This window comes from Nesoenas mayeri (genome assembly GCF_963082525.1).
Source record: "Nesoenas mayeri genome assembly, chromosome: 2".
NCBI classification, from domain to species: Eukaryota; Metazoa; Chordata; class Aves; order Columbiformes; family Columbidae; genus Nesoenas; species Nesoenas mayeri.
In genome coordinates this window covers 822,859-849,166 of record NC_137543.1, presented here as the reverse complement: position 1 = coordinate 849,166, position 26,308 = coordinate 822,859, and the positions used below count along the sequence as shown (strand labels likewise).

Genomic DNA, 26,308 nt, shown 5'->3' with positions numbered 1-26,308 from the left:
CCTCACAACCCGGCTCCCATGGGCACGGGGGCTCCCCCGGCGCCTTCACCCACCACAGCTCCTGGGGAGCAAAGAGCTTTATTTAAAAATACACTTATGTACATGTGTGGAGAGGGGACAGTGACATTCGTGGGGTGGGGGGACAGGGCCCCGTGTGCAGCAGCGGGGAGCAGCGGGGGGGACGAGGGGCTGGAGGCAGCCGGGGGGACCCGGGGATGCTGTCACCCCCGCTCCAGCCTCCCCCTCCACCAAGGTCCCCGGGGACCCTCGTCCCAAAAGTCAACCAGGACCCGCAGAGAGGAACCGTGTGTCCCCCAGGTCCCGGTCCTGGGGGGTGACAGAGGCGCAGCCCCCCCGGGCTGGCGAGAGCGGAGGAAGATGCTGGAGCAGCCGTGGGTGCCGGGCGCTGGGTGCAGGAAGACGTGGCGGTGCCCGGGGGTCCGGGCGCGGGGCTGCCGCCCCCAGTATTGCTGCGGCGGCCCCGGGGCGGCCCGGGGCTCACAGGATGCGCACCAGGCGGCCCGGGGCTCACAGGATGCGCACCAGGCGGCCCAGCGTCTCGGCCACCTTGACGCGGACGGCGGGGACGGGATCCTTCAGGAGCAGGTTCAGGGCTGGAGGGAGCAGAGCACAGCGGGGCTGGGGGGGCGCAGCGCCGGGACCCCCCCGTGCCCGCGCCAAAGCCACGGCCTGGCTGCGCTGGCACACGGGGACCAGAAACTGGTCCCAGGGACGCTCGGTCCCTCTGTCACACCCCCTAGGGGAAAATCTATCGCTCCTATAGCTTCTATAGCTGCTATTGCTCCTAGAGCTGCTATAGCTGCTATCGCTCCTATAGCTGCTATTGCTCCTAGAGCTGCTATAGCTGCTATTGCTCCTATAGCTGCTATCGCTCCTATAGCTCCTATAGCTGCTATCGCTCCTATAGCTCCTATAGCTGTTATTGCTCCTATAGCTCCTAGAGCTGCTATAGCTGCTATTGCTCCTATAGCTGCTATCGCTCCTAGAGCTGCTATCGCTCCTAGAGCTGCTATAGCTGCTATAGCTCCTATCGCTCCTATAGCTGCTATTGCTCCTATAGCTGCTATAGCTCCCATAGCTGCTATTGCTCCTAGAGCTGCTATAGCTGCTATAGCTCCTATAGCTGCTATAGCTCCTATAGCTGCTATCACTCCTATAGCTGCTCTGCACCCCCAGGAGCCCCCAGCTCCGGGGCGCAGGGGCCCGATGCGATGGCAGCAGGACGATGGCGGCAGGACGATGGCAGCAGGACGATGGCAGCAGGACGATGGCAGCAGGACGGGGCTGCTGGGCCCAGGAGGGGTCCCGGGGGCACAGGCTGGAGCTGGGGGGCCCTGGGGGGCTCCTGGGGGGCTCCTGGGGGGCCGGGGCGGGGAGCGGAGCCCCCGGGGGCCCGCGGGGCCGTGCAGCCGCTGGCGGGGCCAAACGTCCCCTATCAGCGATTTCCTAACGGCTGGAACGGCTCCCGGCACTAAGAAAACAATCCAGGTAGTTTTTCCTACCAGTAAAAATACAATCCTATTTTTCCAGTAGCTTGTTTACCCAGCACAGCCAAACCCTCCCCCCCACCCTGCGCCCCCGCCGTTGCTCCCCAATTTCCGTGCCCGTTCCCCCCGTTTCCGTGCCCGTTGCCGCGGTCGGTGCCGCCGCGGGGGACCCCGGGTGGGCTGCGATCCCCCCGCCCCCGCGCCACTCAAGACGGGAAGCTCGGGAGCCCAAGCCGGGGCCGCTCGCTCCAGCGATTACTCACACATGGGCAGATTATCTTTCACTTGTTTCTAACAGACAGGCCTCTTTCTTCTGGAAGGGCTCGGGGAGCCAACGGAAAGATAGTTTTTCCTTTTTTAGTGTTTTTTAAGCTCCCTTGGAACAATCCGAAAGTTTCCATGCATTACTATATACTATGAGGTCACTAGTGACAGGGAAAAAATCCCTGAAATCCAGGAAAATTACTTAACTCTGCTCCAAAATGCCACCAGCTTCAAGTCGACTTTTTACGAGCCCTTCAGAAGGAGCCTCGGCTCTGCCTCCTGACAGTTAACACGTTGCGAACAAAGCGCTGCGAGTCCCGGCCGCTCACGCCAAAGCCACCGCGGGCGCCCGGGAGCCCCGCGGAGCCGCCGGTGCCGCGGGGGGCCGTGCTGGGTGGGGGGCCGTGCGGCACCCACAGTCGGTGCCCCGGTGATGCGTGAGCTCGGCCATGGGTGCCGCGGGGTGCAAACCAGGTCCCATGGTAGTGCCCCCCCGCTCGGCCCCGGGCAGCACCGTGGGTCTCCGGTTTGGACCCCCCCGCAACACCGGCATGCAGGTGCTGGGCTGGTCCTGGTCCTGGTCACAGCGCGGGCTCAGCTGCAGGTTGGGGACATTCCCCGTGGCACCCGCAGGATGGGAGCACATGGAATCAGTCACAGAACCACAGCATGTCAGGGGGTGAAGGGCCCTCAAAGCTCATCCAGTGCAGCCCCCCGGAGCAGGAACACCCAGCTGAGGTGACACAGGAAGGTGTCCAGGGGGTTGGAATGTCTGCACAGAAGGAGACTCCACAACCCCCTGGGCAGCCTGGGCCAGGCTCTGACACCCTCACCCCAACAAGTTGCTTCTCCTCTTGCAGTGGAACCTCCTGTGTTGCAGTTTGCACCCATTGCCCCTTGTCCTGTCCCTGGTTGTCACCAGCAGAGCCTGGCTCCATCCTCCTGACACTGCCCCTTTCCATCTTGATCCCCAGCAATGAGTCCCCCCTCAGTGTCCTCTTGTCCAGCTCCAGAGCCCCAGCTCCCTCAGCCTTTCCTCACACGGGAGATGCTCCACTCCCTGCAGCATCTTGGTGGCTGCGCTGGACTCTCTGCAGCAGTTCCCTGTCCTGCTGGAACTGAGGGGCCACAGTTGGACACAAGATTCCAGGTGTGGTCTCCCCAGGGCAGAGCAGAGGGGCAGGAGAACCTCTCTGACCCACTGACCACCCCCTTCTAACCCACTCCAGGTACCATTGGCTTCCTGGCCACAAGGGCCCAGTGCTGGCTCAGCCCACAGCACCTGCTGTTCCCACCTGGTCTCCCATCCAAGCACTGACCGGGCCCGACCCTGCTTAGCTTCCCACATCAGATGAGATCAAGTGTTCTCAGGGTGGTATGGTTGTATGTATTATATATATATTATATGTAAGTTCCCAAAGTATATCCTGATGGTATCTGAGCTAAACCCTTTTTCAAGGGCAGAGCAGAGGGGCAGGAGAATCTCTCTGACCTACTGACCACCCCCTTCTAACCCACCCCAGGTCCCATTGGCTTCCTGGCCACAAGGGCCCAGTGCTGGCTCATGGTCACCCTGCTGTCCACAGGACCCCCAGCTCCCTTTACCCTCTGCTGCTCTCCAACAGCTCATTCCCAACTTACACTGGAACCTGGGCTTGTTCCTGCCCAGATTCAACACTCTGCATTTGCCTTTGTTCTATTCCATTAATTTTCTCCCCACCCAGCTCTCTAGCCTGTCCAGGTCTCTGATGGCAGCACAGCTTCCAGTGTCACCACTGCTCCCAGCTTGGTGTCACCACCAAACTCACTGACAGTCACTCTATTCTCTCGTCCAAGTCATTGATGAATATATTGAACAGTGCTGGTCCCAGTACCGACCCCTGAGGAACTTCAACTGGACCCAGGAGGACTCAGCGGGACCCCATTGCAGCCCCGTCCCCCTGCGACAGCCCAGGGCTGCGGGTCCCCAGCCCCGAGCAGGAGCCTCGGGGACAGCAGTGGTTGGGGAGCCCCATCCCACAGGGCTGAGCTCCATCCCATGGGACTGAGCCCCATCCCACGGGACTGAGCTCCATCCCGTGGGCTGAGCCCCATCCCGTGGGACTGAGCCCCATCCCACGGGGCTGAGCGAGTCCCCGCTCCCCACAGCGGCAGCAGCGACTCACCCGAGATGAGCTGGTCCAGGTCCACCTGCGGGCTGTGATCTTCGTCCACGTGCAGCACCAGGAAGCCTGAGGAGGAATTTCAGAGTCAGCGCTCGGACTGGAACCACAGAAACGCTCAGAGCTGCGGACACGGGGCTGAGGCAGCTGCTCAACCCTGTGCTGGGACCTGGGGGGCCAAACCCGAACCCTGCGGGCAGCTCTGGGCCCCTCACGCCAAGAAACCCTTGAGGTGCTGGAGCAGGTTGAGAGAAGGGAGCGGAGCTGGTGAGGGGCTGGAGCACAATGTGATGGAGACTGAGGGACCTGGGGGTTCAGCTGGAGAACAGGAGCTGAGGGGAGACCTTCTGATCTCTGAACTGCCCGAAAGGAGCTTGGAGCCAGGGGGGTCGGGCTCTGCTCCCCAGGAACAAGCGCCAGGAGCAGAGGAAATGGCCTCAAGTTGCCCAGGGGAGGTTGAGGTTGGATGTGGGAACAATTTCTTCCCCAAAGGGCTGTGGGGCATTGGAACAGGCTGCCCAGGGCAGTGCTGGAGTCACCAGCCCTGGAGGGCTGGACAGATGGACACGAGGTTCTCAGGACAAGGGGCAGGGACAGGGTGGGTTATGGTTGGACTTGGTGACCCTGAGGGGCTTTTCCACCCAAAATGATTCAATGCTGCTCATCGCACCGTAACCTCCCCCACACGCTGCCCTGGGGACCCTGGCCGTGATGGACCCAGCCGCTCCAGGCCCATCGAGGGCACCGTGTGACCCACGGCTGCTGCAAACCGGGCTCTGTGCGGGCATCGCCCACGCAGGCGCTCACCAAAACCACGGCACAACCGGCGCTTCCCAGGGCTCTGCGGGACACGGGGACTGAAACGTCCCCAGGACACACAACCCACCAGGCGCCACCGCAGGGAGGGGACACCCCCAGCCCGAGGGGCAGGCTGGGCCCATGGCCGTACCGATGAACATGGGCGCAGCGGCGCGGATGTCCACCCAGCTGCTCTTGAAGTAGAAGAGGTTGGTGGAGATCAGGCGGTTCAGCATCTCCGGGTAACTCTGCATCTGGGACAGAAACGGCCGCCGGGATGTCACACGGGACACGGCACCGGCTGTCCCTGCGCTGACACCGGCTGTCCCCACTGGCTGTTCCTGCGCTGCCACCGGCTGTCCCTGCACTGACACCGGTTGTCCCCACCGGCTGTCCCTGCACTGTCATCGGCTGTCCCTGTGCTGCCAACGGCTGTCCCTGCGCTGACACCGGCTGTTCCCACCGGCTGTCCCTGCGCTGCCATCGGCTGTCCCTGCACTGCCACTGGCTGTCCCTGTGCTGCCACCGGCTGTCCCTGTGCTGCCATCGGCTGTCCCTGCGCTGCCACCAGCTGTCCCCACCGGCTGTCCCAGTGCTGCCACCAGCTGTCCCCAGTGCTGCCATCGGATGTCTCTGCGCTGCCACCAGCTGTCCCTGCGCTGCCACCGGCTGTCCCCACCGGCTGTCCCTGCGCTGCCACCGGCTGTCCCTGTGCTGCCAACGGCTGTCCCCAGTGCTGCCATCGGATGTCTCTGCGCTGCCACCAGCTGTCCCTGCGCTGCCACCGGCTGTCCCCACCGGCTGTCCCTGCGCTGCCACCGGCTGTCCCCAGTGCTGCCACCGGCTGTCCCTGTGCTGCCATAGGCTGTCCCCAGTGCTGCCATCGGATGTCTCTGCGCTGCCACCAGCTGTCCCTGCACTGCCACCGGCTGTCCCCACCGGCTGTCCCTGCGCTGCCATCGGCTGTCCCCAGTGCTGCCGTCGGCTGTCCCTGTGCTGCCACCGGCTGTCCCTGCGCTGCCACCGGCTGTCCCCACTGGCTGTCCCTGTGCTGCCACTGGCTGTCCCCAGCACTGCCACCAGCTGTGCCAGCACTCCCACTGGCTGTCCCCAGCGCTGCCACTGGCTGTCCCTGCGCTGCCACGGGCTGTCCCCAATGTTGCCACCGGCTGTCCCCAATGTTGCCACCAGCTGTCCCCACCGGCTGTCCCAGCACTGCCACCGGCTGTCCCCACCACTGCCACCACCTGTCCCCAGCACTGCCACCACCTGTCCCCAGCACTGCCACCGGCCCCTGAACGCCTAGAGGTCCTGGGGGGCTGAGGAACCCACCGAGCTGGGGGGAGCTGCCCTGGGAGCACCTTAGGGACCAGGAGCCCCCACACGTGCCCCGCTGGGTGGCACTGAGCCCCGGGCAGCACTGAGCCCAGGGCAGCACTGAGCCCCGGGCAGCACTGAGCCTCAGGCAGCACTGAGCCCTGGGTGGCACTGAGCCCCAGGCAGCACTGAGCCCCGGGCAGCACTGAGCCCCGGGCAGCACTGAGCCCCGGGCAGCACTGAGCCCTGGGTGGCACTGAGCCCTGGGTGGCACTGAGCCCCGGGCGGCACTGAGCCCTGGGTGGCACTGAGCCCTGGGTGGCACTGAGCCCAGGGCAGCACTGAGCCCCGGGCAGCACTGAGCCCCAGGCAGCACTGAGCCCCGGGCGGCACTGAGCCCTGGGTGGCACTGAGCCCTGGGTGGCACTGAGCCCTGGGCGGCACTGAGCCCTGGGTGGCACTGAGCCCTGGGTGGCACTGAGCCCCGGGCAGCACTGAGCCCAGGGCGGCACTGAGCCCTGGGTGGCACTGAGCCCTGGGTGGCACTGAGCCCTGGGTGGCACTGAGCCCCGGGCGGCACTGAGCCCAGGGCAGCACTGAGCCCCGGGCAGCACTGAGCCCTGGGTGGCACTGAGCCCTGGGTGGCACTGAGCCCCGGGCGGCACTGAGCCCTGGGCGGCACTGAGCCCTGGGTGGCACTGAGCCCTGGGCGGCACTGAGCCCCGGGCAGCACTGAGCCCCGGGCAGCGCCGACCCCATGCTGCGGGCTCCGTGGCCGCTCACCAGGTGCTTGCAGACGTTGTTCATGAACTCTCCGTAGTGCAGGCTCCTGTCCTCGCGCAGGTGGTTCAGGAACATGTCGCAGAGCCCCTCGCAGCCCATGCTGGGGCCGCACATGCGCAGAGCGAACTTGCAGGCCTGCGGCACAGAGAGGGGTGTCCGGTGTGCGCCTCGAGCGCGGCACCGCGCCGGGCAGCCCAGCGTCCCACCGCGGCGGGACACTCACCTTGACCACCTCCGGCTTGGGGTCCTGCAGGTGCAGCAGCAGCGTCACCAGCCCGTTGAGGATCTGCTCGAAGAAAACCTCGCAGTCGCCTTCGCTGAACCTGCTCAGGTTGCCGAAGAGCACGATGGAGGAGTGGCGGAGCTCGGGCTGCTCCTGCGGGCAGAGCACCGAGCGGGCTCAGCGGGGACACGCGGACGCTGGGGACACGGCGGCTCCCAGCACCCTCCGTCCTGCTCCTCGGGCTGGGGACGCCGGAGCAGCAGGAAAAGCGCAGGACGGGCTGTGCTGGGGGTCTAAAGCCACTCCACGAAAACACAGCTCCCTCCCAGCCTCTTCACCCCAAATTCCAGCCACCAGCATCCCCGTTTGCTGCTGCTGCTCTGGAGCACCCAGCGCGGCCGGAGCACCAGGAGGTGCTGGGGGTCTCCGTGCTGCACCCCCGGCTGCTGGAAGGGGCAGAGCAGCAGTGTGCAGCAGAGGTGACACCCCGGAGCCCAGCGGGGGTCCTGGGCAAGGGGGGGGCGCTCCCACCAGGACCCGGCCGCTCAGTACCAGGACAGAGCACGAGGTTCAGGCTGAGCAGGAGAAGCATCCAGCTCCGTTCCCGGCCCCATAGGGCAGCCAGGACCCGGGCTGTGCCCCGTAGCACCCGGGACATGTCCTGCAGCACCTGGGGATGTGCCCTATAGCACGTGGGACATGTCCTGCAGCACCCGGGAACATGCCCATAGCACCCAGGACATGTCCTGTAGCACCTAGGGACACATCCTATAGCACCCAGAACATGTCCTGTAGCACCTGGGGACATGGCCGTAGCACCCAGGACATGCACACAGCACCCAGGACATGTCCTATAGCACCCAGGACATATCCTGTAGCACCCAGGACATATCCTATAGCACCCAGAACATATCCTATAGCACCCAGGATATATCCTGTAGCACCCAGAGCATGCCTGTAGCACCCAGGACATGCCTATAGCACCCAGAACATGCCTGTAGCACCCAGAACATGCCCTATAGCACCCAGGATATGCCCGTAGCACCCAGAACATGCCCTATAGCACCCAGGATATATCCTGTAGCACCCAGAGCATGCCTGTAGCACCCAGAGCATGCCTGTAGCACCCAGGACATGCCTATAGCACCCAGAACATGCCCGTAGCACCCAGAACATGCCCTATAGCACCCAGGATATGCCCGTAGCACCCAGAACATGCCCTATAGCACCCAGGATATATCCTGTAGCACCCAGAGCATGCCTGTAGCACCCAGAGCATGCCTGTAGCACCCAGAACATGCCCATAGCACCCAGGATATGTCCTATAGCACCCAGGACATGTCCTATAGCACCCAGAACATGCCCATAGCACCCAGAACATGCCTATAGCACCCAGGACATGCCTCTAGTACCCCAGAACATATCCTATAGCACCCAGGACATATCCTATAGCACCCAGGCCCGTGCCCGTAGCACCGAGCATCCTCCCGCACACATGATGTGGCTCCGGCTCAGCGGAGGAGCCGTTCCAGAGACGCCGGGAAGGGCGGGAGCTCAGCCCCGCCCCAGCCTTACGCTGTCGAAGAAGGGCCGGATGCGGATGGCGATGTGCAGCAGCATGGACTGCATGTCCCTCTCCTCCACGTGGCCCAGCAGCTTGGACAGGCTGGACATGGCCTCCAGCGCCACCAGGTTGTGCGGGTCGTCCTTGTCGTCCAGGCCGTTCACCATGGACGCCAGCAGCTTGGCCCCGTGCTTCCTCACCTGCGGGAGACGGGGAGAGAACGGCGGTCATGGGCAGGGACACGGCGCCTGGTCCTGCGCCGGCCAGAGGGGCAGCGAGACCCCGAGTGACAGAACCAGCTTTACAAAACGTTCCTTGAAAGGATGAATCGGTTTTGTAAACTCTCCCTGAAAGGATGTTCAAGCATATTGTGCTCGAGTATACTCTTATCTTAACAACCTAGCTTTATCTCAGCCTAAATACACATAAAGTGAGGAGAAGTACATGCAGTATCTCCGGAGGTTGAGCAAGTCAGCGGTTATCGAGCTATAGAAGTAGTACGTGAAAGGGACAGAAGTGATGAAGACCACTTACTTCACCCTGAAGACCCCCTGAAAGACCACCAGAGGACACTGCCCATGATCAAAATAGTTCCAAGATGTTGCAATCGATGTTTCAATCAATGTTGAGTAACCGTTACGTATCTTAACGAATATATGAATATGTATGTGAACGGACTGTATAAATACTGTGGAACTTAAACTGAGCAGCGAAGCTTTGGGTGCGAACTCCTGCTTTCCCAGCGCTGAAATAAAGCACCGCATAGAACTACGCCCGTGGTTATGTGTCCTGATTGCTAACAGCCCTGGCACCACGGTGTGCCACCGCGCGGTTAGAGCTGCTGTACGCACGGCAAAGGGGGACATTCAGTCAGCGTGAGCCACGCTAAGTCTATTAATCCTGAGTACCTGACTGCAAACTACACTGTGCTGCCCGGAGTGGCGTGCAGAGTGCAGTTGGGATGGGACAAGGACGGACAGATGGACAGCTGTCCCTGAGTCACCCCCCCGGCCCCACAGCTGCCCGGGGCTCACCCGGCATCGTCCCCCTGCGTTGTGGCCGGGTGAGCGGAGGAGCCGGCAGCGGCTCGGCTGTGCCACAGAACCACAGAAACACAGAGGGTTCGGGTTGGAGGGACCTGCAAATGTCACCCAGTGCCCCCTGCCATGAGCAGGGACATCTCACAGCTCAGGGTGCTCAGACCCCGTCCAGCCTGGCCTGGGATGTCTCCAGGGATGGTTCAGCCACCACCTCTCTGGGAACCTGGGCCAGGCTCTCACCACCCTCAGGGCAACAATTCCTTCCTCATGTCCGGCCTGAATCTCCCTCCTTTAGTTTAAACCATCACCCCTTGTCCTGTCACAACAGACCCTGCTCCAAACTCCACCCCCATCTTTCTCATCAGCCCCTTTTAAGTCCAGAAAGGCCACACTAAGGTCTCCCCAGAGCGTCTCCTCCCCAGGCTGAAACAGCAGGGGCTCATCGCTGCCCTCCTCATCCTCACCAGCCTGCCCTGCCAGCACCGCGGGTTTCTCCCTTCCCACAGTGTCGGATGCTGTCAGAGCAGCAGCTCCGGCCGGGTGACGCCAGCAGAACCCAGCAGGTCACGGCAGCACGCTGTCTGTCCCCCGTCACCTTTCCTTAGGGTCCGGCACAGCTGAGCGTGGCAGCGGCGCCAGCAGAGCCACAGTGCTGCCCCACCGGCCAGCAGAGCCGCAGGGCCGGCAGAGCCCCGGCGCTGCCCCACCGGCCATCAGAGCCGCAGGGCCAGCAGAGCCGCGGTGCTGCCCCACCGGCCAGCAGAGCCGCAGGGCCGGCAGAGCCCCGGTGCTGCCTCACCGGCCATCAGAGCCGCAGGGCCGGCAGAGCCCCGGCGCTGCCCCATTGGCCAGCAGAGCCGCAGGGCCGGCAGAGCCCTGGTGCTGCCACACCGGCCATCAGAGCCGCAGGGCCGGCAGAGCCCCGGTGCTGCCTCACCGGCCAGCAGAGCCGCAGGGCCGGCAGAGCCCCGGTGCTGCCCCACCGGCCAGCAGAGCCGCAGGGCCGGCAGAGCCGCGGTGCTGCCCCACCGGCCATCAGAGCCGCAGGGCCGGCAGAGCCGCGGTGCTGCCCCACCGGCCATCAGAGCCGCAGGACCGGCAGAGCCGCGGTGCTGCCACACCGGCCATCAGAGCCGCAGGACCGGCAGAGCCGCGGTGCTGCCCCACCGGCCATCAGAGCCGCAGGGCCGGCAGAGTCCCGGTGCTGCCCCACCGGCCATCAGAGCCGCAGGGCCAGCAGAGCCGCGGTGCTGCCCCACCGGCCAGCAGAGCCGCAGGGCCGGCAGAGCCCCGGTGCTGCCTCACCGGCCATCAGAGCCGCAGGGTCGGCAGAGCCACAGTGCTGCCTCACCGACCATCAGAGCCGCAGGGCCGGCAGAGTCGCGGTGCTGCCCCACCGGCCATCAGAGCCGCAGGGCCAGCAGAGCCGCGGTGCTGCCCCACCGGCCATCAGAGCCGCAGGGCCAGCAGAGCCCTGGTGCTGCCACACCGGCCATCAGAGCCGCAGGGCTGGCAGAGCGCCGGTGCTGCCTCACCGGCCATCAGAGCCGCAGGGCCGGCAGAGCCGCGGTGCTGCCACACCGGCCATCAGAGTCGCAGGGCTGGCAGAGCGCCGGTGCTGCCCCACCAGCTGCCGGGCCAGCAGAGCCGTGGGGCCAGGGAGGAGCGATGGGCTGCAATGCTGCTGCCCGTGGGGGCAGTGACACAGGTGATCCAGCCTGTTCGGGCCAGGCTGTGTCCCCCCAGGGATCGCAGACTCATTTTGGTTGGACAAGACCATTGAGTCCAACCATAACCCATCCCATCCGTGCCCCCTGTTCTGAGAGCCTCATGTCCATCTGTCCAGCCCTCCAGGGCTGGTGACTCCAGCACTGCCCTGGGCAGCCTGTTCCACTGCCCCACAGCCCTTTCCAGGAGGAAACGTCTCCTAATTTCCAATATTAGAATGGCAGGCTTTCCTCCAAGGCCAGAATTGCTACAAGCCAGCCGCAGCGCCGTCTGGCAGTGCCGGCGGTGCTGACCATGCACAGGGTGGCTGCACCGGTGGCTCTGGAGCCGCCGTCACCAGGGTGAGGATGTGGCCGACTCCCCGGCTAAAGACCCACCTTGTCTTGGGCAAGTGGCACCTCCCGATGGCCACGGGCCCCCTTGTCCCCCCAGCTCCGGCCGGGACGCTGAGCTCGCTCTCACCTTCTCCGGTGAGCCGGCGGCGATGTTGCCGAGCCCCCGCAGCGCCAGCATCCGCACCAGCGTGCAGGCGTCCTTCTGTCTGCCCATCATGTTGTCCATCACCGTCTCCAGCAGCATCAGGTCGTTCACCACGTTACTGCCCAGGAGCTAAAGCAGAACAAGAGCCTCAGCACCGATGGGACGGGGACCCGCGAACCGCGAGGGAAAGGATGGATCTGGGGAACCTGTGATAAATCCTAATGCACAAGTTGGGACGGTGTGGGAAGCTGGGGTGAGCACTGACAGCTGGAATACACCCCTAAAACCAACACCAAAGCTAAATCCTCGCCCCTGAGATCACCTGCCAGGGAAGACGGGGTGGGGGACACGGGGCTTTTGCAGGGATGGACGCCAAAGCGCGTCCCCTGCGCTGGCCAGCGTCACTGGGGTCCTCAAAAGGTTTATGGTCAAGCAAGTGGAGGACACGGCAGCAGCTGGAACTCTGAGAGTTCAGACGTGACACGTTTGTCCTGCAACTTGTGTCGTGCGTCCAACTTGCAAGAAAACTTTCCTTACGCTCTAATATAGTCAACGGTGACACAGCTTTAAATTCCTGCAATCCTTAAAATACTCATACGCTTGACAAGAATTACTTGAGCCGGAACTCGCCGTACTGAAAACTGCGCTTCTAAATCAATGCATCGGCTCCTCGGCTGACGTGGAATTGCTTCTGGGGGTTTTAGGACATAAGGGCTCCCAGCAAACCCGTCATGTCTGATGTGTGTCCAAGCAGGAGGTTTCTCCCGCCCCACCGGAGACACCGGCTGCGGCGCTTTGTTCAGTATCGCCACCAAAACTCGCCACCGAACATGCTGCCGGCAGCCACGGCTTTGGGACTAAAGGGGGATTTCATGCTCTTGGCTGCTCTCCCGCTGACCCTCGTACCGAGCCCCGGGCCGTGGGGACATGGGGACAGTGGGGACATGGGGACAGTGGGGACATGGGGACGGGCTCCAAGGAGTGCTGCTGGCCCCAGCTCAGCCCGGATGGGTCAGGCTGGGCTTTACAGAGCGGAGCTTTAACCGCCGGCGGGGTGAGCAGGAGCCCAGCACTGAAGGGCACATTTGGGTGCTGGTGCGGTCGCCCTGGAGTTCGGGTGCCCCTGGGGACAGCCCTGCAGGGGGGTCACCCGCTGTCACCTGCCACCACCGCGGGGCTGCCGGGAGCTCCCCGTGACACAAGCCCCGGGACCCCAGAGTGCGACCCACAAGTGGGCACCGTGGGGCGAGCGCAGAGCTCGGGGTGGGCGGTAGGGACACCGGTGGCGCCGCAGAGCTGTCCCTGCGTGCCGGAGGTGGCACGGAGCCCCCATTGCGGGGGCCGCGGCCGTGGGAGCCGTCCTGGGGCAGCAGCTGCAGCTCTGCCGCCATCCCCGGGACCCCGCGAGGCCGAAGGCTCCCGGCGGCCGTTCCCCTCCTCGCTTCCCCTCTGTCATCTCCGTCACTGGCACAGCCGGCAGAAAAGGGCCTGGGCTCTCACCTCATCAGTTTTGAGAGAGGGAGACACAGGCATTTGCTTCCTTCCCCTCCAGCTCCACGGTGAGGCAAAGCTGCTATTTTAAACCCAACCACACTCCAAAAACTAAAGCAGATTCTGGGCCAGGCTCCAAGAGCCGGGGCCGGCAGCTCCCCCAGCCAAACACAAAATAAAAACAGTGCCTTAATCCCAGGCTGCTTAAGCAGCTGAGAATTTAAAAGGTGGTTTTATAAGGGGGGGATATGGTTCTGCATTGTTGGCATAAGGTGCTCCTTTATGTAACAAAACCTCCTGGAGCGGGCCGAGGTTTTAAGGTGGTATGTACGGCGAGATCTAGCGTTACAGTCTGCTGGCCGGCGAGGGGAAAGGACTTGAGTCACCTCATTCCTGCGCCTGGTACGTCAGGCCGGAGGAGCTCCGGCGTGCTGGCTCGCGGCGGCGATGGCTCCGGCGCTGGATTCCTGCGGGCGCTTCCCCGCCACCCCCTCCAGCAGAGGGTCGGGGAGGGAGGAGGGCGCGCGAACCTGCCGCGGCTTAACCCCCGTTAACGGGGCCGACGGAGCCGCGCGCGCTCACCTCGGCGAGGAAGGCGGTGGCGGTGACCCTCTGGCTGTCGAAGACGCTGTTGAGCGTGGGGATGAGGTTCTTGACGATGAGGGGCAGGCGGGGGCCGGCGTGGCGGGCCATGGCGCTGCCGAGGGAAGCGGCAGGTGTCACCGAGGAGGTGACGCGGGACGGGCGGCGCGGGCGGCTCCTGGACGCACATAGAGCGCCGGGAGCCGCCGGAGCCGCCCGGCATGCGGAACAGTGACATGCAGGGTGGAAAAGCCATCGTCCCCTCCTGCCGCCATGGGGACACAGTGCAGGGCACGGCCGAGCCCCACACCGGCACGCTGGCAAGAGCCGGCTCTGGTGAACCTGGCAAGCGGGGGCAGGGGTTGTTTGGGATGAGCCAGACGCTCTTCAAGCGTTTGGGAGGTTCAATAATGCTTTTTTCTCTCTTTTTTTTGCAAATAACTGGAAAATCCCAAACCGCTCGTCTCCTCCGCAGCGTCCAAGAGCTATTAACGGCGCTGGGTGGAGGGACAGCGAAGTCCCCGGCTGAACCGGGCTCGGCCGGGCTGTGGCCGTGCCGCGGCCTCGCCAAATCGCGGCCGTTGGCGGGAGGAGGCACAGGCGCCGCGGGAAGGACCGGGGGGGTCGGACGCTGCCGCGGGGCTTGATGAACCACAGGGACACTGCAGCAGCAAAAGGAAAGAATCTTTCCATCCGAGACCTTTCGGTGCTCGGCACGCTGGGACGGGTGTGCTCTCGCTGGGTGAGGAACCGGCTGCAGGGCCGGGCCCAGAGAGTTGTGGTGAACGGAGACAAACCCCGTTGTTGGGCGGTCACAGGTTTTGGTCCCCAGGGCTCAGCACCGGGGCCGGTTCTGTTTAACCTCTTTATCAATGGTCTGGATGAGGGGATCGAGTGCACCCTCAGTTTGCAGATGGCACCAGGTTGGGTGCAGTGTTGATGTGCTGGAGGGGGGGATGGCTGTACAGAGGGGGCTGGATCGATGGGCTGAGGGTCACCAAGGCCACGTGCCGGGCCCTGCACGGGGGTCACAACAACCCCATGGACGCTGCAGCTGGGGAACAGCGGCTGGAGAAGAAAAGGAGCTGGGGGTGTTGGTGCCAGCGGCTGAACAGGAGCCAGCGGGTGCCCAGGTGGCCAAGAGGCCACAGGATCCCGGCTGGTCCCAGCACTGGGGTGGCCAGGGGACCAGCGCAGTGACCGTCCCTGTGCTGGGACCTGGGGGGGCCAAACCCGAACCCTGGGGGCAGCTCTGGGCCCCTCACGCCAAGAAACCCTTGAGGTGCTGGAGCGAGTGCAGAGAAGGGAGCGGAGCTGGTGAGGGGCTGGAGCACAAGTGTGATGGAGACTGAGGGACCTGGGGGTTCAGCTGGAGAACAGGAGCTGAGGGGAGACCTTCTGATCTCTGAACTGCCTGAAAGGAGCTTGGAGCCAGGGGGGTCGGGCTCTGCTCCCCAGGAACAAGCGCCAGGAGCAGAGGAAACGGCCTCAAGTTGCGCCAGGGGAGGGTGAGGTTGGATGTGGGAACAATTTCTTCCCCAAAGGGCTATGGGGCATTGAACAGGCTGCCCAGGGCAGTGCTGGAGTCACCAGCCCTGGAGGGCTGGACAGACGGACACGAGGTTCTCAGGACATGGGGCATGGACAGGGGTGGGGAACAGTTGGACTTGGTGACCTTGAGGGGATTTTCCAGCCAAAACGATTCTGTGTTTCTGTGATCACACCTCAGCAGGTGAACAGGGAGCCTGAGCCCCGGCAGGAGCGCAGCCAAGCCGCTGATGGCAGGAAACGTTTGGCTGATGTGGCTGAAGAGCTGAGGGACAGCCCTGGCCAGGGGCACAACGGGACGGACAAGCAGCCTGCGCTCCCAGCACCAGACATGGAGCTGTTGGAGCGGGACAGAGGAGGGACACGGGAATGGGCCCAGGGCTGAGCAGCTCTGGGGAGAAAGGCTGAGACAGCTGGGGGGTCAGCCTGGGCAGGAGAAGCTCCGGGGAGACCTTAGTGCAGCCTTTCTGGACTTAAAAGGGGCTGATGAGAAAGACGAGGACAGAGTTTGGAGCAGGGTCTGTTGGGACAGGACAAGGGGTGATGGTTTAAACTAAAGGAGGGAGATTCAGGCTGGACATGAGGAAGGAATTGTTGCCCTGAGGGTGGTGAGAGCCTGGCCCAGGTTCCCAGAGCAGTGGTGGCTGAACCATCCCTGAGACACCCCAGAGCTGGATGGGGCTCTGAGCACCCTGAGCTGTGAGATGTCCCTGCTCATGGCAGGGGGGGCACTGGGTGACATCTGAAGGTCATTTGAACCCAAATAATCTGTGATTCTCTGATGGGCACCAGCTGCATCCAGCCCCCGGGGCTCCCAGGAATGCGGTTCATCTGTGGGTTCCCCATCCCCACGGCCAGCAGCACGGCAGAGCCCCATCGCCCGGGCCCTGGGAAGCCAGCGAGACCCTCCATGGGCTTTGACACATCACAGCCCCCCAGGACACCGCAAACGCCCTCCCCGCTTGCCATCTGCCTCCCCACGGCCGCCGCGTGGCTCTTGCACCCAAGCCCGACGAGCCACTGGAGCCCCGGCGCGCAGTGCCAGCCTCACCTGGCGAGCACGGCGATGCCGTCGTGGTGCCTCTCGGGACTGGCCATCAGGTCCCAGGCGCCGGCGCTGCCCACGGCCACGGCCACCTCCTCGCTGCCCCCCCGCGCCAGCATCACCTTCAGCGTCTCCACCGCGCAGCTGCGGAGAGAAATGGGGTGTGAGGTGAGGGCAGCCTGCCTGTGCTGCCTGCATCCCTGCCAAATCCCTGCCGCATCCCTTCCCGCATCCCTGCCTGTATCCCTGCCTGTATCCCTGCCACATCCCTGCCTGCATCCCTGACGCATCCCTGCCACATCCCTTCCCGCATCCCTGCCTGCATCCCTGACGCATCCCTGCCACATCCCTGCAGCATTCCTGCAGCATCCCTGCCTGCATCCCTGACGCATCCCTGCCTGCATCCCTGCCACATCCCTGCCTGCACTCCTGCCTGCGCTGCTCGTATCCCTGCCTGTGCTGCTCGTATCCCTGCCGCATCCCTGCCTGCATCCCTGCCTGCATCCCTGCCACATTCCTGCCTGCATCCCTGCCTGCACCCCTGCCTGTGCTGCTCACATTCCTGCCTGCGCTGCTCGTATCCCTGTCTGCATCCCTGCCTGCACTGCTCACATTCCTGCCTGCACTGCCTGCGCTGCCTGCAGCATCCCTGTCTGCATCCCTGCCTGCCCGCCTCCCTGCAGCATCCCTGTCTGCATCCCTGCAGCATCCCCGCCTGCATCCCTGCCCGCATCTGTACCTGCATCCCTGCAGCATCCCTGCCTGCATCCCTGCCCGCATCTGTGCCTGCATCCCTGCCCGCATCCGTGCCTGCATCCCTGCCGCATCCCTGCCTGCATCTCTGCAGCATCCCTGCCTGCAGCATCTCTGCCTGCATTCCTGCCTGCAGCATCCCTGCCTGCATTCCTGCCTGCAGCATCCCTGCCTGCATTCCTGCCTGCATCCCTGCCGCATCCCTGCCTGCATCTCTGCAGCATCCCTGCCTGCATCTCTGCAGCATCCCTGCCTGCATCCCTGCCTGCATCCCTGCCCTCATCCCTGCCTGTGTTGCCTGCGCTGCCTGCATCCCTGCCTGCGTTGCCTGCATCCCTGCCTGCACTGCCTGCATCCCTGCCTGCGCTGCCCACATCCCTGCCCATCTGGGCGGCTGCGCTGCTCGAGGACGGGATGAATTACACGAGGGCTGTGGCCAGAGGGAGACGAGCCCATAACTCCTGGCCACTTCCATCGCCACCATGCCGTTTGGCGTTAACGTGAGTCAAGACAATGGACCGAAAAGTAAAGAAGTCCAGAAGTACTTTAAGAAGAGTTGGTGGGTTTTTTTTGCATTAATATTTTATAGGTAGGGATTATTTTGCTGCAAGCACAGGGCAACATATGGGAAACATACATTATCCTGTCAAAACAAAACAAATATTAGCGATGGATAAATCTCTTAGCCTGCCATATAAGCCAGAGGAACGTAGTTACCACACACACAAAGAAAACAGAATTCAGTAAGAGCGTCTCGGCACGAAGGTTTATGAGCTGGTTCCTGCTATTTGGGCTTCTGGCGGGGTGACCTGAGCCGCGGTGACAAGCGACATGGAGGGGCCGTCACCCCCGAGTCAGGTCCCAGCTCGCCCTGCCCAAGGCCACCCCGTCACCTCCCACGTGTCCCACCTTCACACAACGATGGACAATAAACAGCACCCCAAAGAAAGGAGGATGATGAGGGTTTGCTGAGCACACTCGGCTCCGGCGCAGAGCCCCGTGGCGCGCGTTCAGCATCCCCGCACCAGGACCGCGACACGGCAAGGAGCTAATTGCTAATTAAAGTAAGCCCTCGGCAGAAGGATCCTTGCACCATCTGCCCACACCGCGCTGCTGGCTCATGGAACAGCCCTGGTTTTACTGCTCGGAGCCCGGCCACGCAGGCTTTTGGAGTTTTCAGCCCATTTTCAGGCGCCATGAGCTGCAGCCCGGGTTGCACGGGGACGTGCGGGTGTCTCCACTCAGAGCGCCCCTTCCACAAAGCGGGGCTCTGACCTCGAGTATCCCCCTTGGATACTCCCCCTTCCATCTGCCTGGAATGCAACCCGGGTTCCTTTCACAGCCACGGTGGGTTTAGGGGGGAGGTTCAGCACCCACACAGGTTTGGGGCGGGAGAGCCGGACAAGCGCCACTTGGGGACATGAGAACCACGCTCCTGCAGCATCCTGAGGAACACGAACATCTCTGCAGAGCTCAAGAACCTCCACAAGCTTTGAAACCCAACGCTGGCGCACAGGTGAACCCATCGCTGAGTCCAACAGGCCACGGGGGGATTAATTTTCTTGCAGTGTAAGAAAACGGCAACAAAAAGGCTGAGGAACATCCCACCGGCTCCCTGGCTGTGGCCAAGGTCTGATGGCAACGTCCCAGCGCCAGCCCGGCGCTTGTGGCAGCTCCTCGGGACGGACCGACCCAGCAAAGCGCCCACTTTGCTCCAGAACCCGCCGAGGTCCGGGCTCCCGGCTGCAGCTCCAGGCTCTCCTGCTCCAACACAAGATCCCGGAGCGCAGCTGCTCCCACCAGATGGTTGACGCCGCTCCTTCCCCAGGTTTGCTTTTTCCACAGTGTCCTATAGACACTTCCTTCCTTTCCAACAAAATCCCGTTGTCTTCCAGCCGGCCCTTCCTGCCAAGCTATCATATTCACCTTTACCATCTCTCTTTGGCATTTAAATATCATGAAGCCTTCGCATTCAAAACGCGTACAGGAAATTACTTTGATATTGTAACCTGCTCCTGGGACGAGGCTGGAATTTCACATCCTCGCGGTTTGTTCTCCGTGTTGGACAAAGACTGTTCCCCTCCCTCAATCAGCGATGACTTCATGGCCACGGCCACCGGCCCGCAGCCTGCACAGCCGGACGGAACCGGGCGGGGAGAACCGGGGCTGGGAGAACCCACACTGGGACGGAACCGGGTGGAGAGAACTGGGGTGGGAGAACCGGGGCTGGGACGGAACCGGGCGGGGAGAATCGGCGCTGGGAGAACCAGGGCTGGGAGAACTGGCGCTGGGAGAACCGGCGCTGGGATGGAACCAGGCGGGGAGAACCGGCGCTGGGAGAACCGGGGCTGGGACGGAACCGGGCTGGGATGGAACCAGGCGGGGAGAATCGGCGCTGGGAGAACCGGGCTGGGATGGAACCAGGTGGGGAGAATCGGCGCTGGGATGGAACCAGGCGTGGAGAACCAGTGCTGGGAGAACCAGGGCTGGGAGAACCAGGGCTGGGAGAACCAGGGCTGGGAGAACCAGGGCTGGGACGGAACCGGGCTGGGAGAACCAGCACTGAGAGAACCAGGGCCAGAAGAACCAGGGCTGGGAGAACCGGTGCTGGGAGAACTGGCGCTAGGAGAACTGGCGCTGGGAGAACCGGTGCTGGGACGGAACCGGGCTGGGAGAACCAACACTGGGACAGGAACCGGGCTGGGAGAACCAGTGCTGGGAGAACCGAGGCTGGGAGAATCGGGGCTGGGAGAACCGGGGCTGGGAGAACCGGGGCTGGGAGAACCGGGGCTGGGACAGGAACCGGGCTGGGAGAACAGGGGCTGGGAGCGAAACTGGGGCTGGGAGCAGAATTGGAGCTGAGAGCAGAAATGCGGCTGGGAATGGAACTGGTGCTAGGAGCAGAAATGGGACTGGGAACAGAAATGGGACTGGGAGCAGAATTGAGACTGGGAACAGAATTAGAACTGGGAGCAGAACTGGGTCTGGGAAGAGAATTTGAACTGGGAGCAGAACCAGGGCTGAGAACAGAACTGGGACTGGGATCAGAACTGGGACTGAGAGCAGAAATGGGGCTGGGAGCAGAAATGGGGCTGGGAGCAGAAATGGGGCTGGGAGTGGAACTGGCAGAGGGAGCAGAACCGGGAGTGGGAGCAGAAATGGAGCTGGGAGGGGTACTGGGACTGGGAGCAAAACCAGGACTGGGAGCAGAACCGGGACTGGGAGCAGAACCGCGACTGGGAGCCGGGACTGGGACTGGGAGCCGGGACTGGGAGTGGAACCAGGTGTCATTCCCGGCCTCTCCACTCATCCCCAGGGGTTTCTGGCAGGATCTGGGGTGACACAGCCCCGTCCCCGCTCCCCAAAAGCAGGCGATGTCACCGAGACTCAACCGCAATGCAGAGCCGGGACCTGGCTGTTCCAGACCAACACCAACAGACCAAGTGGGGATCCGAGGAGCAGCACCAGGACAGCCAGCACGGTGCTCATGTGACGGTCATGTCTGCGGAGCGCTGACGGAGGAGCCTTCTTCCCGTGCCCAGGACACAAACACCACGTGTGACCCACGGACGGCGGTCCCAGGGAGCAGAGCGTGGCCAGCGCACCCGCGTTCAGACCGGCCCTGGCAATGCGATCCGGGGGCTCGGACCAGCGAGAAAGCCCCCATGGTACCATCCTGCTCAGCTTCGCCCCGCAAAGCCGGGACTAAGTCACCGCCTCCATCAGCGGGGCTGCTCCTGGGGCTGCGGGAGACAGGCCGGGGGATCCCCCACCCACCTCAGGGAAGTGGGTGTCAAAGAGCTGCCGGCTCCCACTGATCCTCTGGTTCCTACCAATGCTCTGGTTCCTATTGATCCTCTGGTTTCCACCGATCCTCTGGCTCCTATTGATCCTCTGGTTCCTATCAATCCTTTGGCTCCCACCAATCCTCTGGTTCATACCGATCCTCTGGCTCCTATTGATCCTCTGGCTCCTATTGATCCTCTGGCTCCTATCGATCTTCTGGTTCCCGCTGATCCTCTGGCTCCCACCGATCCTCTGGTTCCCACTAATCCTCCGGTTCCTGCCAATCCTCTGGCTCCTACCGATCCTCTGGCTCCTATTGATCCTCTGGTTCCCACCAATCTTCTGGCTCCTATTGATCCGCTGGCTCCCACTGATCCTCTAGTTACTATTGATCCTCTGGCTCCTATTGATCCTCTGGCTCCTATTGATCCTCTGGCTCCCACCGATCCTCTGGTTCCTATTGATCCTCTGGCTCCTATTGATCCTCTGGCTCCCACCGATCCTCTGGTTCCCACCGATCCTCTGGTTCCTATTGATCCTCTGGCTCCCACCGATCCTCTGGTTCCTATTGATCCTCTGGCTCCTATTGATCCTCTGGCTCCCACCGATCCTCTGGTTCCCACCGATCCTCTGGTTCCTATTGATCCTCTGGCTCCCACCGATCCTCTGGTTCCTATTGATCCTCTGGCTCCTACCGATCCTCTGGTTCCTATTGATCCTTTGGTTCCTACCGATCCTCTGGCTCCTATTGATCCTCTGGCTCCTATTGATCCTCTGGTTCCTATTGATCCTCTGGCTCCTACCGATCCTCTGGTTCCCATCGATCTCCCATCTGGCACATTGGCTTTTCCCACAAGGACCCAGGGACTGTCGCATCCCGCACGTTCGCTCTCGTGCTCGACAGACGTCGCATCCCGCACGTTCGCTCTCGCGCTCGACAGACGTCGCATCCCGCACGTTCGCTCTCGTGCTCGACAGACGTTGCATCCCGCACGTTCGCTCTCGCGCTCGACAGATGTCGCATCCCGCACGTTCGCTCTCGTGCTCGACAGACGTTGCATCCCGCACGTTCGCTCTCGTGCTCGACAGACGTCGCATCCCGCACGTTCGCTCTCGCGCTCGACAGACGTCGCATCCCGCACGTTCGCTCTCGCGCTCGACAGACGTCGCATCCCGCACGTTCGCTCTCGCGCTCGACAGACGTCGCATCCCGCACGTTCGCTCTCGCGCTCGACAGATGTCGCATCCCGCACATTCGCTCTTGTGCTCGACAGCTGCCAGAGGAGCCAGACCCCAGCGTGGCGAGGGACACGGGTTCATCCAGCCCAGCCCCATTCCACGGACAGAGCAGCGGCCGTGGACAGAGCTCAGCACCTCCTGGTTTGTGTCCCCAACGCTGTTTGGAGTCCAGACGCTTCTGGAGGAAGAGCAGGCGGTTCTGGCTCCTGCGTCTCCTTCCCTGGGGCAACAACCAGCTGCTCCAAGTTCCCTCCAGCGCTCCCCGTGTTACGGCACAGGCTCTGGCCAGCATCTGCCCATTTCGCCCATCCAGGAGACACCCCGGGGGACGAGCATGATGAGAGCAGACGGATCTGGCTGCAGGAGCCCAAAGCCACAACAGCAGCGCAAGTGTTGGATCTCATCGGGAGGTTGCACGAAGCCACATCCCAACCACGGCCACAAACACCCTGAGGGGACAGGGCAAGAGCCACGAGCTCAGGGAGCACCAGCACCAAACGGCCACGGGACAAGCACGATCGGGCTCCGCCAAGCCGCCCCTCCAACGCAGCGGGTTCTCTTAATCCTGTTCTGCCATGTGGTGTAAATAAAAGGCTGATCAGACGGCAGCCCTGCCATCCACAGCACCTGGTTCCACTCATCCCTCCGGCGGGAGGAGCCAGCGTGAGCGGCAGCTTCGCCAGATGCGGACGGGGCCACCACGGTGCAGCGCAGCCGGGGACACCGCTCGCTGTGCCCCATGTCACCACCTCGGTCATCCGACCCGGAGGAAAGAAACACCTTTCTTCACCATCGGGATGTGACAAACGGAACGTCAAGAGATGCCAGAGCCCTCCTCGCTCAGTCCCACTTTGTCTCTGGCTGCAGGGGATCCTCCAGGCTTTCTTCCTAACACTAATAACAGCCTGTAAAAAAACCCAAGTCCCCTTGGGGCTAACCCAACATCCCCATAAATATAAAGTGCTTTAAAGCGAGTGCAGGTACCGCTCACCAGCTGGGCCGTTTGCTGCAGGACGAGGGCACACGTGGTGACATCAATAAAGTCCCTCTCAGCTTCCCTTCTGCAGCTGAACAGCCCCAGCTCTCCCAGTCTCCAGACACGGCCAGGGGGCCAGCAGCCCCAGCGCCCCACGGGTGACAGCCCCACACTCCCAGAGGGGACACCATGAAGCCCCATGGGTGACAGCCCCACGCTCACGGAGGGGACACCATGAAGCCCCATGGGTGACAGCCCCACACTCTTGGAGGGGACACCATGAAGCCCCATGGGTGACAGCCTCACGCTCCTGGAGGGGATACCATGAAGCCCCTCGGGTGACAGCCCCACGCTCCCGCAGGGGACACCATGAAGCCCCGGGGTGGGACAGTCCCATCTAATGGGTGCTCTGCCCCTATGGCGTCCCAGCTCTCCCAGCACCAGGGCTCTGCTGGGAACCTCCAGCAGCTGGTGGTGCTCAGCACGCTGGGCAGGGCAGCATGGACTGAGACTGAGATGGGGACATAGCGGGGGACACAGATCTGGCACAGGGACATGGATCTGGCGCTGGGACACAGACCTGGCACAGGGACACGGACCTGGCACTGGGACACGGATCTGGTGTGGGACACGGACCTGGCACCAGGACACGGATCTGGTGTGGGACACAGACCTGGCGCTGGGACACGGACCTGGCACAGGGACATGGATCTGGTGTGGGACACGGACCTGGTGTGAGACACAGACGTGGCGCTGGGACATGGAGCTGGCACTGGGACATGGAGCTGGCACTGGGACACGGACCTGGCACCGGGACATGGAGCTGGTGTGGGACACGGAGCTGGCACAGAGGAGGATTCAGCAGCTGTGGTGACTCTCCCTGTGCTCAGCAATGAGCCCTCGGGGATTTCAGGGGCTCTCACAGGAGAGAAATAACGTTTACAACAACAATCTTTTACAAGTCCAGAGGAGCCACAGAAATGATCCGAGGCTGAACAGCTCTGGGGAGAAAGGCTGAGAGAGCTGGGGGCTCAGCCTGGGGAGGAGAAGCTCCGGGGAGACCTTAGTGCAGCCTTTCTGGACTTAAAAAGTGTCGATGAGAAAGATGGGGACAGTTTGGAGCAGGGTCTGTTGTGACAGGACAAGGGGTGATGGTTTAAACTAAAGGAGGGAGATTCAGGCTGGATATGAGGAAGGAATTGTTGCCCTGAGGGTGGTGAGAGCCTGGCCCAGGTTCCCAGAGCGGTGGTGGCTGAACCATCCCTGAGACACCCCAGGCCAGGCTGGACGGGCTCTGAGCACCCTGAGCTGTGAGATGTCCCTGCTCATGGCAGGGGGGGCACTGGGGGAGCTTTAAGGCTCCTCCAACCCAAACCATCTGTGATCCTGTGACAATCCAGAAGGTCCGGCCCCAGGGAGAGGCCAGGACCCTCCTCGGTGCCGAGGGACACCCCGGGCTCTAAGCAGCGATGGACGAGCTGGACCGCGGTGCTTTGGCACTGCCACCTCTACCCGGGGGACAACGGCACCGCGGCACAGCTGTTCGCTCAACGGGCAGCGATTTGGTGTGACTGAGACGCAATGAAACCAAAACGTTGGCTCTTTGCAGCTTCCCCTCCTCATCCTTCAGCGAAAGGGAGCCGGCCTCCCTCCCCGAAAACGCTCCTCCGCCCCCGCCGTGCCCACGAGCCCCGGGGGACCCCGCACCAGAGCCAGCCAGGATTTTCGGGAGGCTGCGGCAATAACCCAACCCCGCAGGGCTCTGGCAGCGGCGCTGACCGAGCTCATCTTGCGCTGCGCCTGATTTAATGCTTCCCAATTTAGACGCTGCGTTCCGCACAAGAAAACACCACCCAACCCCAGCCCAAACCGCAGCAGAGGTCAGGCCGTCACCGCGAGGGCGCCACGGTCACCACCGCGGGCGTCGCCGCCGGCGCACGCCGCCGTGTTGGCAGCAGCGAGGCGCTGCACGTGCCGGCGAGCGTCCCGCGGCCCCCGCGCCGTACCTGGCGGGGTGGAGGCTGCGGGCGGCCGAGCCCAGGCTGCCGCTCCTCCTCTCGCGGCTCTGCAGGCTCTTCGGTAGCTGAACACCCACGGTGCAGCTGAGGCGCAGCAGGAGAGTCACAAACAGCGGCGGGTAGAGCCCCAGCACCGCTGCCCCAGACTCCGGAGCAGACATGATCTCATACAGAGCACATGTGGCCTGGAGAGAGAGCGAACGAAGAGGATTAGGAGGGGATCTCCCACACCACGCTGGGATAGCTGATAGTAAATAACCCAGCCAGGCAGCCAGAGGCCTTTGGTTTCTTTCTTTTCGCTCCTTCCTGCAACACCGAGTGTGACAAAGCGTCGGCGTGACCCCCCGCGTCCCACCCCAGCGGAGCAACAGCTGCTCCTCGGAAAGCCGGGGCGGTGAAGCGTGTACCTGGCTCTTAGGAGGAAGACAACACACACACACACGCACACACACACATAGAGCCTATTCCGGCCAATTTGCAAAGCCGTAATTACAGCGCGCAGTCCATAGGGGTGTTAAAGTGTGGGGAGGGGAGGGGGGTCGCTCTCAGGGCGGCTGATTCTCTCCCAGCTGCGTTTGGTCCTTCGGAGGAGGAGGAAATTTTCACAGCTGCTTTCCTGCTCAGAAAGCTGCCAAGCCGGCTTTATGTTTTTTCTGAAGGGATAAAAAGGCAAAGTGCTCTCCCTGGAGGACGGACACCTGAGAGGCTCTTTATGAGCCGCTGGATTAGCTCTAATAGGCGTTCCACAGCGGTGCGCTATTTCCAGAGCCCGCGCCTGGCACCCAGCCCCGAGGGCCACGCAAATGGGTAAAAGCCCTTCCAGGTGTGGGTGGGGGGCACAGCGTCCCGCTGGGCCCGGGCTGGGACAGGGACGTCACAGCCAGGGTGGGGACACGGACACAGGGACACACAGCCAAGAGCAGAGGGCTGGGGACAGGGACACAGGGACAGGGACACTCACAGGCAGGGGTGGGGACAGGGACACAGGACAGGGACACTCACA

The 26,308-nt window shown here is 62.9% G+C and overlaps 1 protein-coding gene across 3 annotated transcripts in view; it reads right to left on the bottom strand.

Annotated features, from left to right (window-relative positions):
- Window positions 1-181: 181 nt before the first annotated feature.
- Window positions 182-26,308, bottom strand: part of MROH1 (maestro heat like repeat family member 1) — a 71,340-nt gene continuing 45,213 nt past the window's right edge. For all 3 annotated transcript variants that reach the window (XM_080340615.1, XM_080340613.1, XM_080340614.1), the window contains 10 exons: window positions 25,294-25,490; window positions 16,540-16,677; window positions 13,941-14,055; window positions 11,850-11,996; window positions 8,631-8,819; window positions 7,056-7,208; window positions 6,833-6,967; window positions 4,884-4,986; window positions 3,938-4,003; window positions 182-614 (listed from right to left, as the gene is read on the bottom strand). In XM_080340615.1, coding sequence (XP_080196741.1) covers window positions 529-614; window positions 3,938-4,003; window positions 4,884-4,986; window positions 6,833-6,967; window positions 7,056-7,208; window positions 8,631-8,819; window positions 11,850-11,996; window positions 13,941-14,055; window positions 16,540-16,677; window positions 25,294-25,490 — 1,329 coding nt within the window. In that variant the 3' untranslated portion in view covers window positions 182-528. The remainder of the gene's footprint in view (window positions 615-3,937; window positions 4,004-4,883; window positions 4,987-6,832; window positions 6,968-7,055; window positions 7,209-8,630; window positions 8,820-11,849; window positions 11,997-13,940; window positions 14,056-16,539; window positions 16,678-25,293; window positions 25,491-26,308) is intronic.